Genomic DNA, 25,375 nt, shown 5'->3' with positions numbered 1-25,375 from the left:
ACTTTTGCTTCCTATTACTCTAGAATTCCTCTTAAGAGTAGAGGTGAGATGCAGCCATAACCTTGGTGGACCCACCGGTTCCCCGGCGCAAGTGACTCCCCTGGGAAAGCAGCATCTTTCCCGAAGCAGTTTCGTGTTGGGGTGGAGACCAGGCCGTCTGGGTAAAAACGGAGTCGGGCCCAGATAAGGTTATTCAAGATCCTGTGTAAACCCGTCTCCAACACGAGCACTGAGGACAGGAAACCGAGGCTGAAGCAGTTAAAGTTTCGCTGGATTAGGGTGAAACTGTGCCTCGTACCCACAAGGTTAACGTGGGAAATAAAATAACCAGAGTTTCTGAGCTCGCCTTGCAGAACAGCAGGACCCCTGATAAGAGAGGAACTTGCTGACAGCCCGTGCCTGACTAGGCATCCTGCAGGAGCGCTGAGAAGCTGAAATGACTGACTGTAAACTTCAGACAAAGAAGGCTAAAAATCCACTGCGTGCCCCACATAGAACAGACAGTGAGCCTGTGCGGAGGACTCTTAGAACTTCAGCCCCAAGGCCACATGTTCCCCTTCCCCTACCTAAAACCCCAAATAAAAACCCTTGCTTGCAGCTTTTCTGGGAGTTTGGGATTATGCATCAGCTGCCTGTTCTCCTTGCTCAGCGCTTTGCAATAAAATTCCTACTATCTTCCACTAGCCCAGTGGCAGAGATTGCAGGACGGGTGAGCGAACTCACTTCAGGTTTGATATCAAATTTGGTGACCCAGATGGGACCTAGTCCCAAGTGGATGTCTCGCCTGTGGCACACGGGCCTCTGGTGGACAACCTCTCATGGAAGCTGTGCTGCAGCTGCCAGAGCCCCTTGTGTCAGGGACAGCCCCAAGCAACTGGCTGCTGATGAGACGTTGTTGACCCACGGCGCTTTTGCTTTTGGTAGTGGAAGAAACGAGGTTCGGGACTTGTGAAAACGTCTCTTGTAAGTAGCTGTCAGTTTTTGTTTTTGTCTTTGTGCTAACCTTTTCCAATAGGACCAGCCAGAAGTCATGGGTGATAAGAGCTCTGTTACACCTGGCAGCCGTCTGGGCTCCGTTTGTTTTGGTTTGCAATGAATGTCCTTTTGTTGAGTTTCCCCATTAACTAATTGAAATCTTATTTTTCCTTTCATTTGTTTGCCTCTGTTTCAGGGATTTTGTTCCATGTTACTGGATTTCGTTAGGGGTTGGGAGCGCCAATTTATTGAAAGGACTAGAGGTTTTTCACTCACAGAGGAACTTTGGTCCCATTTGTTTTGATACGTGTGTGTGCATGTGTGTGTGTGTGGTTCCATAATGGGAAACTCAGGTTCGGTTCCCAGTGACAGCCCTCTAGGTTGTATATTGTAAAATTGGAATGTTTTCAATTATGAACCTATGAAAAGGAAAAAAATAAAAGCCAAAAGGCAGAAATCACAATGAGAAATCTGACCAACAATCATTTGGGGCAACAGGCCACTAAGGTTGATAAGATTATAAAGATTAAAATGTTTGAGCTAATAATATACAAAGAGGTTATGTCAACTTCGCCTAAGTGTTTTTTGGGAATGGATGTTATGTCCAGCTAGGAATGCCTCCCTTACATAGTATTGTAAGACCAAGACTTGTTAATGGACTCTTAATGGAAGCTATGATTAGAGGTATAAAAGTTGATAAAATGAAGATAAAACTTTTTAAAATTGGTATATTTAAATGGACTTTATGTGAAATGATTGTGTCTCTTTTGCCTGATTGTATTTTTATGGATTCTCTTGTGGGGCTAAACATTGTGTCTCAGTGGGGAATGTTTCCCCTGCCTGATATTGTAAGAGCATGTAAATCCACTCTTCAGGCAATGTTAGTTAAACATGCTAAAGGAGACTTCACTTTAAAATAGCCATACTGAGGAACCTCTATTTCAGATAAGTCTGCTTTAAGGGTCACCCTTAAGAGATAATTCAAAACCTCTCACAAAAGAATGCATCCTTTGATTAATATGCAGAAGCTTCTAAAAGACAAAATGACTTCAAAAACAGCTCTAAAAATGATCCTAACAGTAAAAAGAATGGAATCTTTAGTAAAGATCTTTGGCCATCTGAACAGGTTTATCTGCCAGAGGAACAGTTTGGATCCAACTGTGCTTTTGAGTTTTGTACCTGAGACATGGCTAAAATTTTGAAGATCTCTGTTTGTGTTTATCTGTATGTTTATATATGTAAGTCTCTCTGTGTATTTTGCTGTCTCTGGATGATATAATTTCTAAAGGAGCTCTATTTAATTGGCTTGAAGTAAGCACCTATATAAATTCTTTCTAAATGTAGTAGAAACTAGCCCAGATGTCTTTCAAGTTAACATGATATAAAATGATCTTTGGTACATAAGAGCTTGTTTAAGTTTGTTGGTTTAATTGAAATAAACATATTTTCAGAGTTTTGGTGTGGTACAAACATGTTCTCTGTTACAAAATTTGTCAGCAATAAATAATAACATAATAATAGCTGATTTTATTTGATGTCTCATGAGGTTTTTGTAGGCAACCTAAATATAATTGTTGAGAACAGATAAAATAAATAGACATAAAAAGGATGAAAATTTTGGGGGGAACTTTTTAACCATAATTATGTTATTATGTGAGTACTTAAAACAACTTAAGATGATGGCTAACTGCTCTAATGTCACATGAAGTTTTTGTGAGCAATCTAAACCTAATTGTTGGGAACAAATGATTTAGATAGATGAAAATGGGTAGGAGTTTTTGAGTGCAATAATTGTTTTATGGTCTGCATACTTGAAAAACAGCTTCCAAAATCTTTTTGGCAACTTGAAACTTTAGAGTTTTGCTAAATTAATGATAGAAATTTATTGAGTATCTAGGTCATTTCCATATGAGATAAAATATTAGAAATTGGTTACTAAGCATAGATTTGTCTGCCTTTGGTTTCTTATCGTAGAGAAACTGAAAGGTGCTTAGGTTTATTAATAAACATGTTTTTTGTATGGTGGGGAATTTTCTATGAGAAAATACATGTTTCTGTATACAAGGAAAGTAAAATGTATGCTTTCAGCAAAGAGGGCATAAAGCATAGAGGTATTTCTGTTTTTCTTAAGAAAGATAAATTTGTCCTAAATTACTAGGGAAGAAAAAAGAAAACATGGGACAAATATGAATGTAAAAAGGTAAGTGACAGAAAGTTTGTGGAAGTAACCCTGGAGAGTTTTGTGCATGGTCAAGTTGGCTGAGATTTAAATGAATTCAATTAATTGAATGAGTTTCAATATCAAGGGTAAGCTGGTACAAAATTAGAATTTGGCTTTCTCTTTCTTGAAAGGATGATCTTTCTGAACTTTTGGTCTGATCTTGATAAAGAGATTATAAAAGCTTTTTCTTTTTCTTTTTCTTTTCTTTTTTTTTTTTTTTGAGTAAGTCTACCTAGGAGACAAAAGTCTATACTTTGTTAAAATAATTTCCAATGTTCAAAAAGACTGAGGTCTCTCTATTAAAGTTCTTTTAACAACTGTTTAAACTCTGTTTGCCTTTGACATCTTCTGTTGTCACCTTGATTGAATGGATAACTAAGCATTGTTTCCTATTTGACCAAGTATTTTAAACCCTTTTGATATATTTGTCAAACTTCCCCTCAAGGTTCAAATCCTGGGTAAAGTCTTTCTTTTGACTTAAAAAGGAACTTTGAGAATTTCCAATGGGCCCTGGGGCTTCTCAAAGAATTTATTCTCTCTTTCTATAGAGATATTAAACTAATTAGACTTATTTGGTATGTTAAATTACATGGAAAGCATTATCAAATGATAATAAACCTTCCTAGGTTATATTGTGTTTGTAAATGTTATTAATATAAGTGCTTTTAAAAATTATATAACATTCCTAAAATTCTGATCTGTCTTGGTTATCAATCATAATTCTGGTTATTATTTCAAAGCATTATATGTCACAAAGTGTCTTTGTCACAAAGTGTCTTTGCCACTTTTGAATGTTTTATTTGCAGACAGTTGTTTTACTGTGATGTTTTTGCAGAGGTGTTTCATCTTTAGATTCATGGAAAGGACTTTGACACTTGCTCTAGAATACAGGTTTCTGATAAACTTTCAGATTATAAAACTGAGCTGGATAAGAAATTACAGAACTCTAATGGAGAAACTGATGACCTCATAAAACTATTAACAGAAGGTCAAGGTCAAAAATTAACTATATGAGACTAAATAAATTGATGAGGATGTTTATAATTTTTATGACTTTTTCTTTCAAATATTGCTGATTTTTTAATGTTTTGTTTTTTCAGATTTAAGAAAATCTTTTTCTCTTTTCTCTTAAGGAACTACAACTTATAGCAATTTGTAAGCAGAATTGAAGCATTTATCTTTTTCTCCCTATCTGATCCCTCTAGAATTTGAAAATGCTTGATGAGTGAGTATTCTTATTTTCATGACAGTATACTTATTTGCATAAGTTCAATAAGAATCTGTTCTCCTTATAGCAGGACACAATTGAAAACACTAATTACCCAGGCTTTGACTTGAATGTCATATTTGAGAATGCATAAACTCAGATAATAAACAGCTTTAAGGGACAAGGATTGACTTTATGGAATAAAGCCACTTGGAAATATTGGCTTGGTAGCTTGCCCACAGGGTTCCCAGCAACCTTACCAGGTGAGTAAAGAAGGTCTCTTCCCTGGCAGGTGCAAGAACCTCAGGATATTTTGGGGACCTTAAAAAGAGAGGAATTCACCAAAATCTGTAGGCATTACAGGCAGAGTCTGATGACAAGTCCTTGGCTTGGCTTTCCTGGCCTTGAGAGGCATTTAAAGTTCAATCTGAAATTCCTTATGAAAAGTTCCAGCAAAGCAGATTTAAAAGAGCCTATATGATCAGTTGCTGTTCTTATGTAAATAATTGTTCCAAGTTTATTGAAACTAAACTTATTTTGTGAATCAATGAGTCTTAATTTGGCTATCTTTGGTAAAAATGAGGGTGATTTTAGAGAGAAAAATTATGTTTCAACAGAAACTATAATACACATTTGTGGATATTAGATTCTGGTTCTGTTAATTGTCTTTGAGGTTTCTGCTTCCCATCTGCAAACTAAAGCTGGACAACTTCATGTAAACTTAAGAGAGAACACCATGATAGCCCATGTTTAGACAATCTTCATGCCTGTTGCTGTATAAGCCACTCAAAAAGTTTACCTAACTACCTGATGACATCATCCGAGACATTTCAAACTGCAGGGGACACTTCAACCCTGACATCTAGAAATCTTCTTGACTGGCCATCCCCTGGCCTCAGGAATTTGTTTGTGATTTGCTCCAACCATTAACCTTGTTTTCTTTCTCTTTCTCTGGAAATGGTTCTGTTAAATATCTGATTACTTGCTTACATAATATAGGCCTAACTTTGGGAGACCCTTCCTATGTTCTAGAGATGATCCAAAAGACATGGAGAGAACTCAAATTAAGGAACTAAACACTGTCAGATGTTCCTCTGCATCATCTTTGTAGTGGAGACTGAATTCTATTAAAATCCTGGAAACACAGGCACCCAGAAGATCAACTTCATCCCTGCTGGATGGGACCATTCAAGGATGGTCACAGGGAATGGAAACCATGCCATAAAAGATCACAACCAGGACCACCCAAACCATGTCTGGCTTCATACTCTAGACACTGACTTCTCCAAATGGACAAGTGAAACTCTGATCGATCTCAAGTTGCTGTACAGGAGATGGTCCCCTAAAGATAAGTAACGAATGACTCCCACATTCTTATCTTGTTGGACCATTAGACAGCAAACTATTTAGCTACATTGGATTTCACCTGAGGTTCCAGGCCCTAACCTTGGTTGGTTTACAGACCTCTTCTCCTGGGTTCCCCAAGGATTAAGGTCCATTATGGAGGGGATACTAAAATTTGAGCTGTATATTTTGCTAATATGTGTGGTTGTCTATGTAATTATAAAGTGTGAACTTAAGTGTTGTTGCAAAGCCATTGATCAGAGTACTAAAATATCAGTCATGCAGAACATACCTCGCTCTCCCCCACCTGGTACCCAGGAATATCTTTAAAATAAAGGTAAAAGAATTTCATTCCTCTGACCTTGAACTTTGCCCTTTCGCAGCAGGAAGCAGCTAGAGCAGTCTTCACCCCCATCCCCCAAGACTGAGGAATGATCAAAAGAGAGGGGGGATTGAAATTGAGGATGAAGGAGTTAAAATTTCCCTGGATTAGGGTGAAACTGTGCCTTGTACCCTCAAAGTTAATGTGGGAAACAAAATAACCAAAGTTTCTGAGCCTGCCTTGCAGAACAGCAGGAGAACTGCTGATAAAGGAACTTGCTGACAGCCCCCTGCCTGACTAGGCATTTTGCAGGGACATTGAGAAACTAAGATGACTGATTGTAAACTTTAGATATCAAAGACTAAAATTCCACCACGTGCAACACAGAACAGACAGTGATCCTGTGCGGAGGACTCTTAGAACTTCAGCCCCAAGGCCACCTGCTCCCCATCCCCTACCTAAAACCGCAAATAAAAGCCCTTGCTTGTAGCTTTTCAGGGAGTTCGGGATTACAGCTTGAGCTGCCTGTTCTCCTTGCTCCACGCTTTGCAATAAAATTCCTACTTTCTCCCACTACACCGTGTCAGGGATTGGCTTGCCGCACAACAGGTGAGCGGACTCACTTCGGGGTCAATATCAGACACACACCCACATGCACACTGTAAGACAGGTATATCCCAGAGGTGCTTAAAGTACCCAAAGGAACTCCAGAGGTCTTTACAGTGTTTAAGAAACACGACCCAAGCAATAAAAAGACAAGAACGATGGCACCTCCTGACTCAGAGGTCTGGTTTTCCTGTTGGGATGAACTCCAGTCATGTTTCAGTCTCATTTGTATTCATTCTTAAGTTTCAAATCGAGACCTGTAATAGTTCAAGTACAGAGCCTGGGCATCTTTTAAAAGGGGATAGTGTGAAAAAAAGTAAAAGGTGTGCTTTCTCAGCTGCCTAAATTCCACCACCCATAAGCCCTAAATCTTAATTTATAAGCATCTCTACTTGTTTTATTTACTTGTTTCTGAACTGAGAAAAAGGGCTTGATTCTTAAAAGGACACAATTTACAGAGTTCTTGTTCTGTAGGAGGCACTGGGCTGGGTTAAAACATTATCTTTTTTACAAAATTATTATATCAAAGAAAAGGGAGGTTGTAATCTGTGTGGAATGAAAGAGTTGGTTGTTTTTGTTTTTGAATCTAATTTTCTTCTTAAAACACTCAACTGTCAACACCTCAAAATAAATTATGTTAATGCTTTTATACTCAAAGCCTAAGAAAATCCTGTGTGCCACCCCTACTTGCTGGAAGAAAGCAGGAACCCGAACAGCTTATCTAGCTCTAGAAATAACCGGGCGGCCAGGAGGCAGAGATTACTCTAAAAAGTCGACAGCATCTTCAGTCCTCTGAAAACTCTGTTCTCTGGAATCACATGTGGAACATGGAGAGGAAAATCTGTCAGCCTCAGCCTCAGAACATTTCAATCTGGATTCTTTCTGGGAAGAAAACTCTCAGTGTCAGACCTTCTACTGCCATCAAGTCAGATGAGTTTTAATTATTCTGTCTCAAGAAGAAGTAACAGTTCTTGGAGAGCTAGGACTTTGCCTTCTCAGCCCATTGCACACTTGTCTAAAAGAACATTTTGCAACTTCTTATGTGCTATAAGCATCATAAACAGCACAAGGAAATATGTTTGGGTTTTTGTCACTCTTGAAAACAGAATTCTTAGCACATCAGGAAACTCATTTGAATTCTGAAGAATAAAGGTCACTAACTTTTGCTACATGATTTTTAAACAGACTTCTAAAAGCCCTGCCTTAGTGGAGAGGGTCCCTCTGTCAGGCTCTTGCGACAGCAGGGAGACGCGGACAGCACTTTCTAAAGGAAGAGGACGGCGATATCCCGTATCCCAGTAGATGAGAATAAAATGAACTGTTATCTGAGCCTCCTACAATATGAAGACTGTTTAGTGCTTCCTAAATGAACACTGGAAACTGAGCGCTGGACCAGTACTGGAGGCAGCCTGACCCTCAGCATCTTCCAGAGGGCTCTGGGCAGGAGAGGGCTTGGAGCCTATGGAAGGTGATGATGTCGAAAAGAAGCGGTGAGGGGAGTCTTGGTTTCTGTTTTTGTTTCCTTCCTGCTATCTCAGCCTTCCTCCTCTCCAACACAGCAAAATAGAGGCTGGATTTCATGTGCTTGAGCTGGCTGATTGTGTCTGAGAGGGGCATGGATTGGAACCTAGAGGGGAAGAGCCATCTGAGTGTGTGAGAGATGCACTGGGACCTGAGCAAGAGTGGGAAGGGGGAACAGTGACAGTCAGGGCTGGATGCCTCCTCCCATGTAGTACCACAGGTGGAGCCTGGGGCTGGACATCCCCACATAGTCACAGAGGTGGGGCCTGGGGCTGGACACCCCACAGTACCAAAGGTGGGGCCTGGGGCTGGAATCCCCCCACATAGTCGCAGAGGTGGGGCCTGGGGCTGGCTACAGGATGTCAGGGGATGCTGAGAAGGTGTCATGGGTGGACAGCCGAGTCCTGCCATGGAGCCCACTGCGCAGCACAGCCCAGACAGACAGTGGGCCGGCCCTGGAGAGTGGTGCGCAGGGAGAAGGGAAGTGCCTGAGAACAACACAGCCTCCACTCTCCTTAGACTAGGCCCCCGTGGGAGGGACCCCCAAAATGAGTGAGGCTGACCCTCTCTCCAGCTGTGGCAAGTGGGTGCACAAATGGAAGTGCCTCGCACACCAGCATTGTGGGAGAATTCACACCATCTGAGGCAGGGTATTGTTTACAAAATTGCTGTAATTTGGGATATGTTCGAGGAAATATGTTAATGAAATAGTCCGGTCATTTGGGGAACCAGCTCTGCCAAGTCCACACATCAGAAGAGCATGTACCAAGTGAAAGGAAACAAAAATGTATGCACATGTACAACAGCAGGAAGAGAAGCAACACTCTCTGCTGTGCCTTTCTGAAGTTCATGAACTGAAAGCCCTTTAATAGGACAAAACTCAAGTGAACACTAGAATGCTTTTTCAAAGTCAAGAAAAAAATGAAGTCCAAGTCTATTTTATAAACCTAAAAGAATATCGTATCACTGGCTTTTGTTCTGGCATTTCTCAAACTTGCATATGAGTCTTTAGAAGGTGAGTTGGGCCTAATTCTTGCAGAGTTCCTTTCTCTGAATGGAAGGGCCTGGAAACAAGATGGTTTCCTAACTGAGTGCAGAAGAGCAGCAGGAAGCGGGCACTCAGCAGCCGTCAGGGGCCTCCCCTGGGGCCCAGGGCTCTGGGCAGCTCCGGGGCCTGAGCCACCTCGCTCGGACTCCTGCTCTCCATCTCCAGGCTCGCAGTGGACAGAACTCCACTTTCTGAGGAAAGAAGATGACATTGGATCACATGGTAACAACACATGCTTCTTTCTGGAAGAATTCCTAGGAGCAAAGGACATCAGAGGGACCCTTCAGAGCCCACTGGCAATGCTCTAGAGCTCCTGGACCCTGCTGAGGTGCAGCAGAGATGTGATGCAGAGCCATCAACACCAGCTCGGTCCACTTGGTCCACTCGCCCCGAGCAGTGGTACCAGACTCACTGAGCTGCTGCTTCCCCCACCGGCTGTGCTGCCAGGAGCTTGTCTGAAGAGCCAGGGCCCCCTAGGGCCCCTGAGAGCATTGCACTCACCCCTGTGTCCTTATCCTCCCCTTCAGCTCACTCAGACCATCTCGAGATGTGCTTCTGAAACCCTTGGCCCCCAGCCCCTGGCCCTTTCTGCGGGTGCCTCCTTGTCACGGGCTCCCATGGGCGCTCCCCCACCTTCTAAGGCCCACTGCCAAGCTCTGAACCCCAGTGGTGTTTGGGGGGGCCTCTGGAGGAGAATCAAGGCCCATTTGTTTCACAGATGACAAGCCAGCTATAGGCCCTGACATTTGTGTCCGCGACAGCATGGAAGAGGGAACCCTCCTCCTCCCCAGACCCAGGCAAGTGGCATGGGGAACCTCCTTGCCCTCAGCGGGCACAGGCCAAACCCCTCACCTGGTTTGTTTACTCGATACACCTCATCCCAGGTGTAGTTAGCAAGGTTCACGGGCTGCGTCACCCAGGGGTCTCCCACCAGCTTCTCCAAGGTGGTACGCTGCTCGGGGACAGGCTGCAGCAGCCCAGACACGAGCTTCATGAGATCTGGGGACATAAAGACCCACCCTAGGCATGCGGCCAGGCCAGGCTCAAGTGGAGCACCTCCAAACTATGGGGCCTGGGTCCACCTGCCAGGGGTGCCTCGGACTGGGCGGGGGGAGCCCTGGAACCCCCATTTTCAGCTAGTACCCCAGGGGTCCTGGTGCACAGGGCCCCCAGCTGCACTTTGAAAAAGGCTGCAGGAGATGTTTGTTGCCTCTGAAATGAAAGCTTGGAGTTCAAGATCCCACCTCACTCACTTGACCAAGGTGCAGAGGTTCCTAACCTCGTCTGTTCTCAGGGACTCTGGCTGTGCAGAGCCGTGAATGACACAGGTTCCCGTGACAGGAGGGCAGAGGGAGGTGGCCGCAGAGTCCCCAGATCAGTCCCCACAGGACGGAGGCATGAGCTCTGAGAAGCACCCCCAGCCTTGAGTCTAGATTTGGGTCACTTTCTCCTAACATGGGTGTCACCTCAGCAGAGCCGCCCCGAGCCTCATGGTCCCAGAAGTGTGTCCTGGGAGCCTAGTGAGAGCACGTGGAACAGCCCTGTGGGTGGAACAGCATGCTGCAAGAGCTGTGGTGTCACAGGAATCCAGGACTCCAGCAAAGCTCTGGAAACCTCTCTGAGGCACTGTGTCCCCCAAATTCACATACTGAAGCCCCAACCCCGTGTGATGGTTTTAGGAGGTGGGGCCTTCAGGAGGTGACTCAGTGAGGTCATGCAGGGCCCCCACGATGGGATTCATGCCCCTGTAAGGAGAGATGCCAGAGGGCTTGCTCCCCCCCTCTCTCTACCATGTGAGGATGCAGAGAAAAGGCAACTGTCTGCAGTACGGGAAGAGGCCCTCGCAGGAACCGAATCTGCCGGCACCTCAATCCTGGATTCCCAGCCTCCAGACGGTGAGGAAGAAATGTCTGTGGTCTGTTGGATTCTGTCAGGGTAGCCTGAGCTGACGGAGACACAGGCTTCTGACCTAAGCCAGGAATCCAAGGCACAGACCTCATGAAGACACTCATCACCTCACTACTTGAAAGGATGAGTGACAGTGGGAGCACAGAATGTCACGATTGGAAGGGACCTCAGAACTCTGTGGTCTGGTGTCTACCCAACCCCTGCCGGCTCCTTGGAGCTCCTCCATGTATGGGTCCTGAGGTGGCCACTCTAGACTCAGGACGTCCTCTCTGGCCACAGAACCCACATCCGCCTCTTCGATGGGTCCTCACTTCACATGCAAACCACCACTCGCATCTGAGGGGAGCCGAACTCACACTGCTGGTTCACCAAGAGCTAGTGGTGCAATGGAAACCGCCAGGCTTCCACGTGAGCAGCTGGGGGTCAAGTCCCTCCATCGCCCCCAAGTGATGAGTTTCTAACCCAAGAGGGTGATCTTACAGTCACTGCCACAGCCAAGCTCACAGGCTGCTAATGTCTATCTCTCAGGAGAGGGCCCCTAGGATCCAAAGGGGAACACTCATAAAAATAAAATTATCGTGATATTTGGGGGCTGGCCTGGTGGAATAGCAGTCAAGTTCATGCGCTCTGCTTCAGCAGCCCAGGGTTGAGGGGTTTGGATCCCAGGCCAGACCCACACACCGCTCATCAAGCCATGCTGAGGTGGTGCCCCACTACAAAATAGAGGAGACTGGCACAGATGTTAGCTGAGCAACAATCTTCCTCACAAAAAAAATAAACTATCGTGGTGTTTTAAAGTCATATTCAAATTATCCTTATGTTCAGATCAAAGTATTAGAGGAATAGAAAGAAAGAGAAATGAGATTATGAGCATGGACAAAGGCGCACTGCCCTTGGAGAAGGGAAGCAGAGAGAAATGCTGGGCTGCCATCTACTCACCCCTGCAGCCCGCGCTCACCTTCTGACACTAGGTACGGGGGGTTTATCGCAGCCTCCATGGTCTCCTCCAGCTCGCAGAAGGGGTTCTCCTCAAAGATCAGTGTGTACAGCGTGACTCCCAGCGACCACATCTCCAGCTCCGGCCCCCGGTAACTGCAAGGAGGAGGAAGTGCTCAGGGCATGCTGGTGCTCAGCCCCAAGCATGCCAGGCCAGCCCCGCATAGGAGCCCCGGTCCCCATGCATCACCCGGGAGTGGCTCCCAGGCAGCCTCTCTGCACTCCTCAACCACATCCTCAGAGTCCAGCATGTCTGCCCTGGGCCAGGTGCTGGCCAGGCGCCAGGGAGGGAGAGGAAAAGCAAAGCCACAGTGCTGAGGCAGCTGAGAGGCTCATTCAGGAGATGGAACACCACCCGCAAGGATGAGATGGTACACGTGGTACATGGGAGCAGGGCAGAGCAGAGTGTCTCCCGGGGCGGGGTGGGGGGGGCTTCCTGGAAGAGGTGGAGAGAAGGCACAGCGGGGCCAAGCTCGAGGCACCAGGCCCACAGGAACCCGGCTCACCAGGGCAACGGGGAGCCACAGGCAGTTTCAGAACAGGGCAGAGTGCCCTTCAGAGAGATCATGGAGGTAACACGTGAAGGATGCTCAAGGTGAGGCTGGCACGGGTGAGAAATCCTCAAGGATAAAGCAAGGTGACAGCAGCAGGGACAGAAGAAAGTGAATGAGAAGGGAGGGCATCCAGGTTTCTGGGCCAACTGAAGGAGCAAGCTCTGGGGAGAAGACGCCCGGGGGTGCACTACCATTATTTTTGCTCATCATAAACACCCTCATCCTGGCTACCATCTGCTGGGCACCTGAGATGCCGACACTGTCAGGCATTTCCGTGGTTCACCCTAATGCTCACAACACGCTAGCAAGATACACATCACCTTCGTTTTACATGGAAGAGGTGAAGCTGCTGCCCCACCACTGGCACCGGGTCGACTGACACATGCCTGAGGCGGGTGGTCCCTCGGGTCTGGAGCTCAGGGGGCAGTCTGGCCAGGGGAGCAGATTTGGGAAGCAGCAGCATTTCACTAGACCACGAATTTAGACAAGATGGCTGAGAGAAACTGGTGAGTGAGAAGGAGTCCAGGACAGAGCCCTCTGCCATCAGGGGGCCACAGAAAGCCTGGGGACATCAGGAGGCAGAAAATGGGGGGGGAGGGGGGGCCCTTGACGCGGGGAGAGAAGAAGAGACCAGAGGGGAGGGGGGCGGGGGAGTGCTCAGGGTGTATGGACCACGGAGCCCTGGGCAGGAGCTGGCCAGGGCAGCCACATGGGAGGAGTCAGGCCTCAGTGACCAAGTGGGGAGGGGCCATGAGGACAGACCTCAGCACAAGCTAGAGCAAGAAAATCAGATTCAACAGCTTCTGTTCTTGTGCCATTTCTGTTTTGGAGAATGAGATTTCAAGAATTTTGGAGGCTGGGGGCTGGCCCCGTGGCCGAGTGGTTAAGTTCGTGCGCTCCGCTGCAGGCGGCCCAGTGTTTCGTTAGTTCGAATCCTGGGCGCGGACATGGCACTGCTCATCAGAGCACGCTGAGGCAGCGTCCCACATGCCACAACTAGAAGGACCCACAATGAAGAATATACAACTATGTACTGGGGGGCTTTGGGGAGAAAAAGGAAAAAAATAAAAAAATAAATAAATCCCTTACTTAAAAAAAAAAAAAAAAAAGAATTTTGGAGGCTGAAGAGAAAAGCCCACTAGAGCAGAGCAGCAGTCAGCAAGCTTTTTCTGCAGAAGGCCAAAGAGCCAGCATTTTAGGTTGTGGGCCACACCTGCTCTCTGCGATGGCAGCGCAAAAGCAGCCACAGACGCTGCAGAAGCCAATGAGTGTGGCTGTGTGCCAATAAAACTTTATTTATAAAAACAAGTGGCAGGCAGATTTGGCCAAGGGCCATAGTTTACTGACCGCTGGAGTAAGAGGACATGAAAATGAGGAGGGAGGAAGCAAAGTTCCTGAGGATGGGGTCTAGAACCAGAGCTCAGAAAACCTTTGGCCCAGTCAGGTGGAGAGAGTGTGCAGGATGGACGAAGGAGCTCACAGGGGGACACCTGCAGGCCAGCAGGCCGAAGAGGAGGGCACAGGAACCATGCAGGGCAGGGGCTCCAGGACAGGGTGGGAGCATGGCTCCCTGGGGGAGGCAGAAGGCTGCCAAGCAGCTGCTTGCCTGGCTCAGAGCCTCCAAATGCACAGAAGGGCCCCGGCCCCCTGCTCCCCTGAGAGAGTTTCACAGCCCGGCACAGGCGGTGAGGGAAGACAGCACACAGCACGTGTCACAGTCCCGGGCACAGTGGACATACAGTCCCCTCCAACACTGATGACAAGACAGCCATCACAGGACAGGACAGCAGCCAAGGGCACTCTGGGCACCGGGGTAACCAAATTCTATCTTAAAAGAAATTCCAAGGCCCTTCTTGGACTATCCTCCCCTTGTATCATTTGATGCTGTCTGTGGCTCTGGAGATGCACAGAGATGATAGGGGAAGGGTTTATTTAGTGCTCGCTTCGCACTCTGCTGTTGACAAAAAGCCCATCACTCTGCTCACAGGGGCTGGCCCGGCATAGGGGTCTGGAACAGGCGGAGGGCTGTGGGCCCACGATGCTGCCAGCTTCAGAGGACTCAGCATGAGCAGCCTGCAACCTTTGCTTCCCGACTTCAAAAAGAAACGTGACTTGAGCAGACACTGTGATCAGAGCCCCTGGTCACTTCTCACACCGACACAGAGGGGTTCCTCTGTGAGCCCGTGGCATAGCATGGAGACAACACACAGATACTCCAGACTCAAACCACATAGGCTCAAACCCAGCTCCGACCAGGGCTGTCTGAGTGTCCCCAGCACACCTGTCACATGAGAATGGGACCAGGTAGAGGAGCCTCAGAGGGCACAGCACAGAGCTGCAGTGACAGGCAGCAAAGGATGTGACACTGTGGCAGTCTGTCCCTCTAACCATGAGCCCTCCTGTAGAGACACATTCTAACTACGCCTCTGAAATACGAGTAGATGGCACAGGAAAATACTTGTCCTCTGGATCTGGCCTAATAAGGTCCACTTCACACAGGTGGAAGACACACTTCGTTGATATGTGGACGAGACAGAAATCCATGCGTGTGCAGCAAAAAACACTGAGAACTGTTTCCACTTAAGCCCCAGCGACCCTTGAGGAACAGTCAGTGTCCTTTCCTCTCCTAAGTTCCCTGAGACCAGGCCCTGCCCAGACCGACCCCACGCAGCTCACAGGCTTCCCAGGTACAGAGATGCAAACTCGGCCCATACCCCCGGGACCCTGCTTCTCTCCCCAGCAGAGCAGGAGGCTTGGCCAGGCCCCGAGCCCATGTGGAGTCTCAGGCCGGTCAGCACGTCCAGCTAAGGGTGCCGTCTTCAACACGGATCCTCTGCATTAGGACTTCTTCTCTTGCTTGATTTCTTATATGGCCACCCTAACAATATTTTATTGTAATAGATTATTATTCCCATCATCAAGATAAATAAATCCAACTAAAGAATTCTCTTCACTTATTTGAAGAGCCCCATCTTTTGGGAGAAAATAATGTAATGAATCCTTATATCCATCACCCAGCTTCCCTTGACCAATCTAATGTTGCCTGCCTGCCCACGCATTTTCCAAAATATTATCCTTTATCACTCAACACCTCCATCGCAAAGAAGCACAAACTGAAACTATTTTCCCACCTAAAATCCAATCAATCATGGGGCCCCAATGGACAATGCAAAAGCAGGCTGCTCTGCAGGGTGATACGTACGGATTTCCCATGAGAACTTCGGGTGCACAGTACTCGATTGTTCCACAAAAGGTATAAAATAGTTTGCCCCTTTCCAAGTAGGCAGCAGAGCCAAAGTCTATGAGCTTAATTGTGAAGTCCTCAGCAATCACAATGTTCTCGTCCTTGATGTCCCGATGAAGGATGCTCTTCGAGCGCAGGTATCCCACCGCCGACACCAGCTGAAATCAGAAGGCCACGGGGGACTTTTTAAAAAAGCAATTTAAGTAAAACATGCATTTAAAATAAGGATTAACAAGAAAAAAAGAAAAGCCAATAACAAAGGAAAGGAACCATTCTGTAACTCATAATGAACTGGTGACAGGAAAGGATTCTGGATGCTGTGGATATGATCCAAACGAACCAAAGAAAAAGCAGTTCCAGGCAGGTGTGCTTGCCGTGGCTGGCACACATTATGCCAACAACGTAAATACATTGATTCTTTTTTAAAATTTCATTATTATTATTATCATTATTATTTGTGATAAGGACACAACATAAGACCTATCCTCTTAGCAAATTCTTTAGTACACAATACAGTATCATTAGCTATAGGAACTATACCACACAGCAGATCTCTAGGACCTATTCATCTTGCATAACTGAAACTCTACCCTTTGACTAAGCCCCCTATTTCTCCCTTTCCCAGATAAATACGTGATTCTTAATTTCTCTCTCTGTCTGTGTGTTACTGACGAAAGCTTCACAGCAAAGATTCACTCACCCCACGACACACACCATGACCATCTCGGGAGAAAGGACAGACAGACCACAAGCAGAAGCTACAAAGACAGGTGGTGGGCACTTGAATGCGTGTGGGTTGGGCATTAAATGGGAGGTGGCCCTAGAGAAAGCCTGAGTCCAATGCTTGTGGTTCACAGGGATGGAAAGTGACTTGCCCAGAGTTCACGCAGCAATTTAGGAGCAGAGCTGAGAACAGATGCCAAGACGCCTACTTCAGGGCTCTAGCAGCTTCTCAAAGAGCAGCACTGAGCATCAGTCACTCTTTCCCCATCATTTGCGGGATGCTCAACGATGAGGACTTAAAGTAATTCCACTGGAAACGGGCTTCAGTTCAACAAGCCAGATGTGTTAGTCTCCACTCTGAAAGGGTAAGGCTACTACAATATGGCACCATCTGCCTGGCAAAGCCTGCACTGTGCGTTTGAGAACAGAGGTCAACAGAAGTAGCATTTCAGGTAAGTGTAAGTAAAATTTCCAACTGCAGTCATAATTTGGACACCAATTGTACCAATCAACATGGTCGTTCCATGGATGTAGTCAGTCATTTAGATCATTAGAGACAATTTTATATCTACAAATGAATATATTTGAGTCAGAAGCAACAGTTAATGGCAGGTTAATGAAGCCTAATTAATTAACTTATAACTAATAAATAGATACATATACACATATATAAGCAAACATATACATATCTGCATAGTTATGTATACGGACACATTTATATAATGTATGCATGTGCCCATATACACACATGTGCATGCACACACGCATGTATATACTTATATGTTTGTATATACATGCATGAACTCATATGCACACATATGTGTATACTTTGCACACATACATATAGGGTCCTGTCGGGAAACAGAAACCACACGTTAATCTGAACACGGAAAGTTTCATCGAGGTTTATTAACTAGTACCAAGGGATTAACTGTAACAGGGTATGGAGAACCTGGGAAGGAAGCCGCTCTTCCTGCAGGTCCCTCCGGTGCCCTAGCTGCACAGGAGAAGAGTCCACAGGCCCCAGCCCCCTGCCGCAGAGCAGGCCCAGCAGACATGGAGCTGAGAGGCAGTACACACTGATGACTGGCACTATGTGAATACATATTTATAAACGACAATACAGTTCTATAAAACTGCAAATCCATCTTTACATATGATAACACTTATTATGCAGATAGATGTACAAAGGGGCCATAGATACTTCTTGCAAAAATTGTAAAGTGCTGAAAACTATAATTTCCTATATCAGTAGCCCCAGAATTAACAACAGTTAGGCAGCAGCTTTTAAGAAGTGACTCCTAACATTACATCATACAGACACTCTTTTTACCATGAAGATATCAGAAATGAATCTTTGCCATGAATTAAAGTAGATGAGTGTATAATCTTCCAACATAGGAAGAGGGAGAGAGGTGACATTCGTTTGGCAGAGGCACGATGCCTGAAACTTACAAGTAGGTGCCTTAGAAACTTAATTTCAGAAATCCAGTAACTTCTGGGAGTTTACAGCTTTGAGGAAGAAATGGCAATTTACGGAAGCTGTCATTAGAAATCGGGTCATTTCCTGGAAACAAAGAGCCAATCTGTGAACTGTTCACATCCCCCCTTCCAGGTATTTCTCCATTCTTTCCAGGAAGCTAGGAACAGTCTAGAATGGAACCACCACCTTCTCCTTAAAACTCAAAACAAGAATTACTGTCTCCCCTCCACCCCCCACTTCTCTCTCTCCCAGGACACCTTTTGATTTTGCTGATCACTCCCCCATTCCAATAAAATAAGTTGACTAAGATCAATACCTAAATAGACATGAAATAGGCTAAGACAAATACTTACTGTAAAATACGTCTGCCAGCCTCTCCATCTTTGCTGATTAATTAACTGAATGGCTACCATTTGTAGAGCATTAACTATGTGCAACACACATGCCTCAGAGGCCCTGTCAGACTTCATCCTAACAGCCTCACAATGCTGGTACTATAACGACCCCGACTGCCCAGATTAGCGCTGATTTCCTGGTGGTGGACAAGGATTCAGATCGAATGCACAGGTCTCAAAGCCCAGGATGGTAGCTTTGTTGGCTAATTTTTAAGATTGATGTGGATATTATATGTATATAAATAAACTTTAATCATTAAACATACTTCCTCAATCATCCCAGGATGGTCTCTGGCCTCATCCTTCCTTCCCAACCTCACTATTTCTACATCAGCCATAGAATTCTCTTCTCAAAATATTTATCTTACTCCATAAAATTTAAAAACTGAAGGCCAGCTCCAGCTCACAGAGAGAACCGAGTGTGGACCACTGATCTCTGCAGCCTCGGGATCAACACCCAGGCCCAGGTTCCTCCCAGCACAGCTCAGGCCTGCTCTCACTTGTCGGAAGATGTAACTCGCCAGGGGCTCGTCAAGGCTGGGATGGTGGTCGATGAAGGAGAAGAGGTCCAGGCCAGAGCCATGCTTCTCCATCACGAGCTGAAAGAATTCTTGGTTTTCAAATACATCCAATACCTGGAAAGAGACAAAGTTGGGTCCAGCCCTGCCAAGACACCCTCAAGACAACACATTTAAGATCTTTTCACGTGAGCAATGTCAGGGCGTCACCAAACGAGAAACACCACTCCACCTTGATGATATTGGCGTGCTGCACCCTGGACAGAATGGCAATCTCTAAAGTAACTTTTCCAAATCTGGGATCCTCAATCCAACAATCCTCTAAAACCTTCTCCTTCTTAATGAACTTCACCACCACCTACGAAGAAAAAGAGAGGGGAGGTAACTGCAAACGTTCCTCTCGCGTCCCATCGAGCCTGGTGCCCACTGCTGGTTCACGGTGGCAGCGGAACCTCCGCATTCACCTCCCCCAAATCCCAGAGACGTGAAAGAGGACACCTAATGATGAAGCCCTGCAGCGGGAGGAGACAGAGAGGAGAGGAGGTGACATTGTATGCACTGACACACCACCAATGCTGCTAACTCTGCAGCCCTCACAAAACTTTGACATTAAAAGAGAAAAAGGGAAAAAACTCATGCATAAATATAAATGGAAAAAAATCCCAAATAAAACAATTAGCAAACCAAGTTCAGCAGTGCATTAAAAGAACATTATAACGTGATCAAGGATTGAGTCTACGAATGTCAGCTGACTGATGTCATTCACCGCATCAACAAAGGAAGCAAGGATACAATCATGTCAACAGATGCTGAAAAGGCATTTGAGAGAACTCAGCACTCATTCTTTAAAAGAAATTTTTAATGAGCTGAAAATAAAATGAAATATCCTCAAACAAAAGGTATCGATCAAGAAATGAAAGGAGCATTGTCACTGACAGTGAAACGCCAAGAGACCCAGTCACATGCCTGTTATTAACGCGGCTCTGCAGGTCCTGGCCAACATGACAGGAGGGAAGGAAAAGAAAGGACGATGAGACATAAACAACAGCGCAGGAGAGACAGCTGTCATTACCGGTAGAGGAATGATCCTTAATCTAGAAAATCAAAAAGGACCCCCTGAAAAATGATCAGAACCAGGAAGACTCTAATACACATATGTGACGTAGCTTTGGTAAACTCCAGCAATAAGTGAGCAGAAAGTGCAGTGGTGAAAGGATCCCACATGTGGCCTTCCCAGGAATCAGCAGGCCAGGCACAGGGACACCTGGGCATCTCCAGGGTTCACAGGGACAGGCAGTACTGTCACCATGTCAATTCCCCCAAATCACAAAACGCCCAGCAACCACAAATCAAATCCCAACAGATTTGGGAGGGAGGGACAGCAAAGTCTGAGGCTTATTCGGGAGAGGAATATGTACGAACCGCCATCACTACTGAGGCTGAGGAAGGACCCTTACAGGTCTCAATCTGCAAATTGACAGGATGTCAGCCCCTGGGGGTATGAAAGGACAAGGGGTGAAGTCCGCCGGTGCGTCTGAAGCAGTGAGTAGGATGGCCTGCCGTGAATGTGTGTGCTGCCAGGAGAGCCTTCCTATGTCTGACCCCGCCGGGTGCCAGGCCGTGTGCTCGGTGCTTCACACGGAGAACTCCTTCCATCCCACTGGAATCCCGGAGTTTAGACACTAAGGGACTGAAGTCATGGAGCCATCTGAAGTGGGGCCTGGCCCGCTTCCCTCCAAGAGCCAAAGTACCTCCTTATTTTTTTCCTTGTCCACTGCGGTCCACACAAAGCCAAAGGCCCCACTGCCGAGTGGGCTCAGCGTGCTGTACTTGTGGGAGTATGCACCCTCGCAGGCCGCCAGCCCTTCCAGTTCTACAGCCTTGGGGGACTCCTCCAACCAAGATTTGGTTTTGAGCATCTGTGAATGCAAAGAAAGGTCTGAGGGACCACACACAACCGCACTGAAGAAAGGAGGCTGCAGCAGGCAGGTGCATGTCATCCCACTGTCCCCAGCAGCCGTGCACCCTCCCACGCTGGGGGCCGCAGCAACCACACCCTACACTGCCACTCCCTGCTCCTGTGCCCACGGGGACCCAGCCCGAGAACCACTCTCCACGGGGCATGCCAGGTGGCCTCGACACATCGGTCCGAAATGGTACACAAGTCGAAACGTGTTCACACCCCACCCTGCACAGAGGACATACGCACATTTAAAATCCTACATGTGGCTTCATCCTTACACAGGATATTAGAAGACAGTGTGAAAGAGTCACGAAGAGACCCTCTTCCCATTCCAGAGGAAACAGAGAGAGAGAGATGCTGATTGGAAAACATTTTCTACACAGAAAGGCGAGTTCAAGGCAGGAGCAGACTGCAGATACCAACTTCCCCCAGGCTGGATCCGGGCAGCTCGCACATGGAGTGGCTGGAGCTGGGCAGACTGGCCAGGAGCAGGCGGGTCCGTGTGGCCGAGTCCCGGTGGCTGTGGAGGAGGTCTTTCACCAGCCAGCAGCAGAACAGGGTGGCGGAACCTTGGAGCTCCACTCGCTTCACCTCAAACTGCACACCTGATGGGAAGGTGAGACTGCACAGTGCTCCACTGACACCACCACACAGCTTCATGATGAAAAGGGCGCGCTCCCATAGAACAGCATGGGGACAACGCAGAGCCCCCGGGACGGGCAGGGGCAGAGGACACCTAAGCTTGGAGAAGGGGAAAGCCGTGGAGGGCAGGCAGGGAGAGGCCAAGCATGGTGGCAGCAGCTCAGCATGTCCACCAGGGCAGCCAGAGGCCAAGAGAGAGACCTGTGACCACCTGCCAACTAGGAAAGGCCTGGAACACTTGCACCAACACACCCTATGCAAGGAGTCACTGCCTCCAGGTGAAGGGGTGTGAACGGCTCAGTGGAAACCATACAGTCTGTGCCTCCTCTCGCTCATGGGGCCACACGACATGTCAACCACACTCACACACAAACCCGTAAAGCTTGTGCATCTCTACACACATCCCCACGTAGCCTCTAGGACACACCTAAACAAACCTGGTTATCTTTTTTCAGGAGGAGGAGGATTTACAGGGCATTTTATTTCCTTCTTCCTGTTTACATTTTCTAATATTTCTACAAATAACAAGTATTACTTAAATAAGTTTTTAAAGTCTAGGAAAAAAGTCCTAGTGATCAACACTATGAAATCAGCAATAAGGAAACAACTGGCTAAAATAACGTGGACCTGTTAGGAAATTAGGAAAATCAAAGCAAGTAAAACAAACATAATCACCTCCAAGGGGCAGTTGAAGGGCCCGGTCATCATCCTCCCAGAGCGGGGACTTGAGACCAGAGCAGCCTGGGCCCCAAGAGCACATGAAGACCTCCTATAGGACCCCGCAGCTTCGCACGTCACTCCTTGCCACACGTGTGACGGCGGGGGCCTGGCTGGTGGCAGCCCGACCCCTGCTGCACAGAGGGGCTCCTAGGCAGGGCGCAGAGGTGGAGGGGACCTCGGGCTCCCCCTCCCAGGCACATGCACCTGTAATCCTGATTTTCAAGAGGTAAACTCTAACTACTTTAATACAGCATTTCTGCCAAAACCATTCAGGGGGGTGAAGCCATCAGACCGCAGGACAAGGCCACCCATGCACCCCGCTGTGCTGTGCACCAGGGGCAGCACGCATGCCAACAGGAGATGCAGGACACGGACACGGACGGACACACACACACACACACACACACACACACACACACACACCCCCGCTGGGACATACTCAGCCGCGAGCCATCTCGGTGGTAACAGCTGCCCGCATAGGTGCCCTCCTGGATCTCATGCTGTAGGCTGGTGGCCCCGGGTGTCACTGAGCTGTCCCCTTTCACAGGTGTGGAGGTGACCTGGATTTTGCCGAGCCTGGGCTCCTCTGATGGGCACGCATCCACGGGACTGGCTCCTGACACGGGAGGGACGCAGCCCGGGCTTTCTCTGCCATTCACTTCATAGTGTTCAGAGGACACCACACATGTCTCAGATGGTTCTGTCCCATCAAGTCCCAGACAGCTCTCACGGAACCGCCGGCCTTCACCAAGACCGAAACAGGTGCCAGTCAGCAGTAACAGCTCTCTATCGTCCAGAACATCTGAGCTCTGCCCCTGCAAACTGCTCACATCGACGTCTGACCCCACCAGCAAAGGAGAGGTCGTCCCCGTGAGCTCAGACGTAGCGCAGGAACAGTTTGAAGAAGTTCGGTCTGTCCATTCGCTGAAAAAGCGCTCCCTGAGGTTCCAGGAGAACGAATTTGCGTCGGCCTCCTGGGCTTCCTGGGCCTCCACTGCATCCAGGACGCCAGGGAGGTCTGTGGCTAGCGCGTAATAGGCTGAGGAGCTGCCCGTGCGGCTGCTGTGCAGGTCTCTGCCTTGCAGGTCACACAGCGACACAGGGGCAGAGAACCGGGGGTGCTCTGCTGGGACCAGCTCGACATAGGAGACACCCAGAGGTCCCAAGAAGCTCGATTTGGACAGCTGCTCCTTAATTAAGCACGTCTGCAGCTCTTCTCTGTCATTCTTCGCTCCCAGCCACGGCTCATCCAAAGTAGGCGTCGAGAACGAGAGCCGCAGCATCCCAGAGGGGCTGGGGGCCGAGTCCCGGCTCCCCTGCTGTGCCCTCTGCTCACCCGAGTATGCAGCGCAGTGCATCGGGATGCTCAGCCCCGCCGGCTGGCCCACGGCACACGGCTCAAGCATGGCCGCATCAGCCCGAATGTTTGAATTGCTGGCACTGCTCGAGCCCATCCGTTCCAGCTGTGCTTCCTGATACGGGCCACACATTTCAACATTCCTGCTCCTGTCCTCAGTGGGGGCTGGAGTTTCAGAATCTCCTCTACGTGAAGCAAATGGTTTTGTGCTCCCTGGGTCAGACCTGCTTCCTCCCAAAAGGTCCTGTCTGAGGCTCTCTGTTGCTGCAGCTTCCTCTTTCTCCAAGACAGCATTCCGCTGGTCCTCAGGCAGTGACTGTTGGCTACGGGCTGGGGGGCCTCCTTCTGAGATGTTCCACCGGTCCTCGGGCAGTGACTGCTCCTGGGCTGGTGGGTTTCCTTCTGGGATGTTTTGCTGGTCCTCGGACAACCACCGTTGGCCATGGGCTGGTGGGCTTCCTTCTGGGATGTTTTGCTGGTCCTTGAACAATGACCATTCCTGGGATGGTGGGCTTCCTTCTGGGATGTTTTGCTGGTCCTTGGGAAATGACTGTTCCTGGGATGGTGGGCTTCCTTCTGGGATGTTTTGCTGGTCCTTGAACAATGACTGTTTCTGGGATGGTGGGCTTCTTTCTGGGATGTTTTGCTGGTCCTTGGGCAATGACCGTTCCTGGGATGGTGGGCTTCCTTCTGGGATGCTGTCCACCCTGGGGATTGTAATATGGAAGACATAGTTACCTGGGGGCCACAGAAGAGTCAAAGGAGAGATCACATGGATCCCCCCTCTCTCAGAGACAAGTGCAAATCATTTAACATCATAAACTTATAACAGAAAAAAATGAATAAATTTTCTAACTAAGTTAAAAAATAAAATACCAATTCACATAGTCTCCAGATACATCCACATTTAGCAATGATTTATCACAGAATGCCACTGAGCCCCCAGGACCAAATGCACAGGCTTTGGTCAGCATTCTCATTCTGTGAGTGAGGCTCCCGCACTAGCCGTGCAGCCAGCGTCAGCCCACCTGCCTCAAGGAGGAGAGGAAGAAAGGAAAGATGGGATTTGACAGTGTTTTGTACACTACACAGTATGAAACTGTGACTGGCTACAAACACCAGGGAAACAGCTCAGAGAGGGCCGGCGCAAGAAGGAACAGCGAGGCCGGTAAGGGTAGGATTCGCAGGATGGGGGTCTAAGAGGTTCCTAAGAGCTGGAACAGAGAGCCCACAAGAACACAGTCAGCACGGGGTGACCACTGAGGAATAGGCTACCACAGCCCAGACAAGGCAATCCAGGGGGCTGCGGGCCCAGTGTCAAGACGCCCCCACGGCTGGCCCTGCCACGGCAGCACCCACGCAGCAGATCGTGCTGAGCACCTGCCCCATGTTGGCCCAGGGCCAGACACCAGCACCAAGACCAGCAGGATGTGGCCGTGCCCAGCCTTGGGGTGTGCCGACATGCTGGGATCTGGTAAGTGTTGCAGCAGAGGGTCATAAAGAGGCACAGGAGAGGAAGGACCCGTCTCAAGGATGGTTCCACAGAGGAGGGAACTGTGAGCAGAGTTCTGAGGAACAGCAGGAGTCTTCTGGGGAACTGAAGGGTGGGATGAGCGTCTGCGGAGGCC

The 25,375-nt window shown here is 47.9% G+C and overlaps 1 protein-coding gene across 1 annotated transcript in view; it reads right to left on the bottom strand.

The window, feature by feature from the left end:
• Positions 1-9,305: 9,305 nt before the first annotated feature.
• The window catches only part of PASK (PAS domain containing serine/threonine kinase), a 35,191-nt gene continuing 19,121 nt past the window's right edge, over positions 9,306-25,375 (bottom strand). The window contains 10 exon segments of the mRNA XM_070489174.1: positions 9,306-9,361; positions 9,363-9,435; positions 10,097-10,243; positions 12,111-12,244; positions 15,905-16,104; positions 19,048-19,182; positions 19,298-19,423; positions 20,817-20,984; positions 21,452-21,633; positions 22,830-24,454. Coding sequence (XP_070345275.1) covers positions 9,316-9,361; positions 9,363-9,435; positions 10,097-10,243; positions 12,111-12,244; positions 15,905-16,104; positions 19,048-19,182; positions 19,298-19,423; positions 20,817-20,984; positions 21,452-21,633; positions 22,830-24,454 — 2,836 coding nt within the window. The 3' untranslated portion in view covers positions 9,306-9,315.

This window comes from Equus asinus, chromosome 19 (assembly GCF_041296235.1).
Source record: "Equus asinus isolate D_3611 breed Donkey chromosome 19, EquAss-T2T_v2, whole genome shotgun sequence".
NCBI lineage: Eukaryota > Metazoa > Chordata > Mammalia > Perissodactyla > Equidae > Equus > Equus asinus.
The sequence above is the reverse complement of the archived record's forward strand: the minus strand, read 5'-3'. Positions and strand labels throughout refer to the sequence as shown.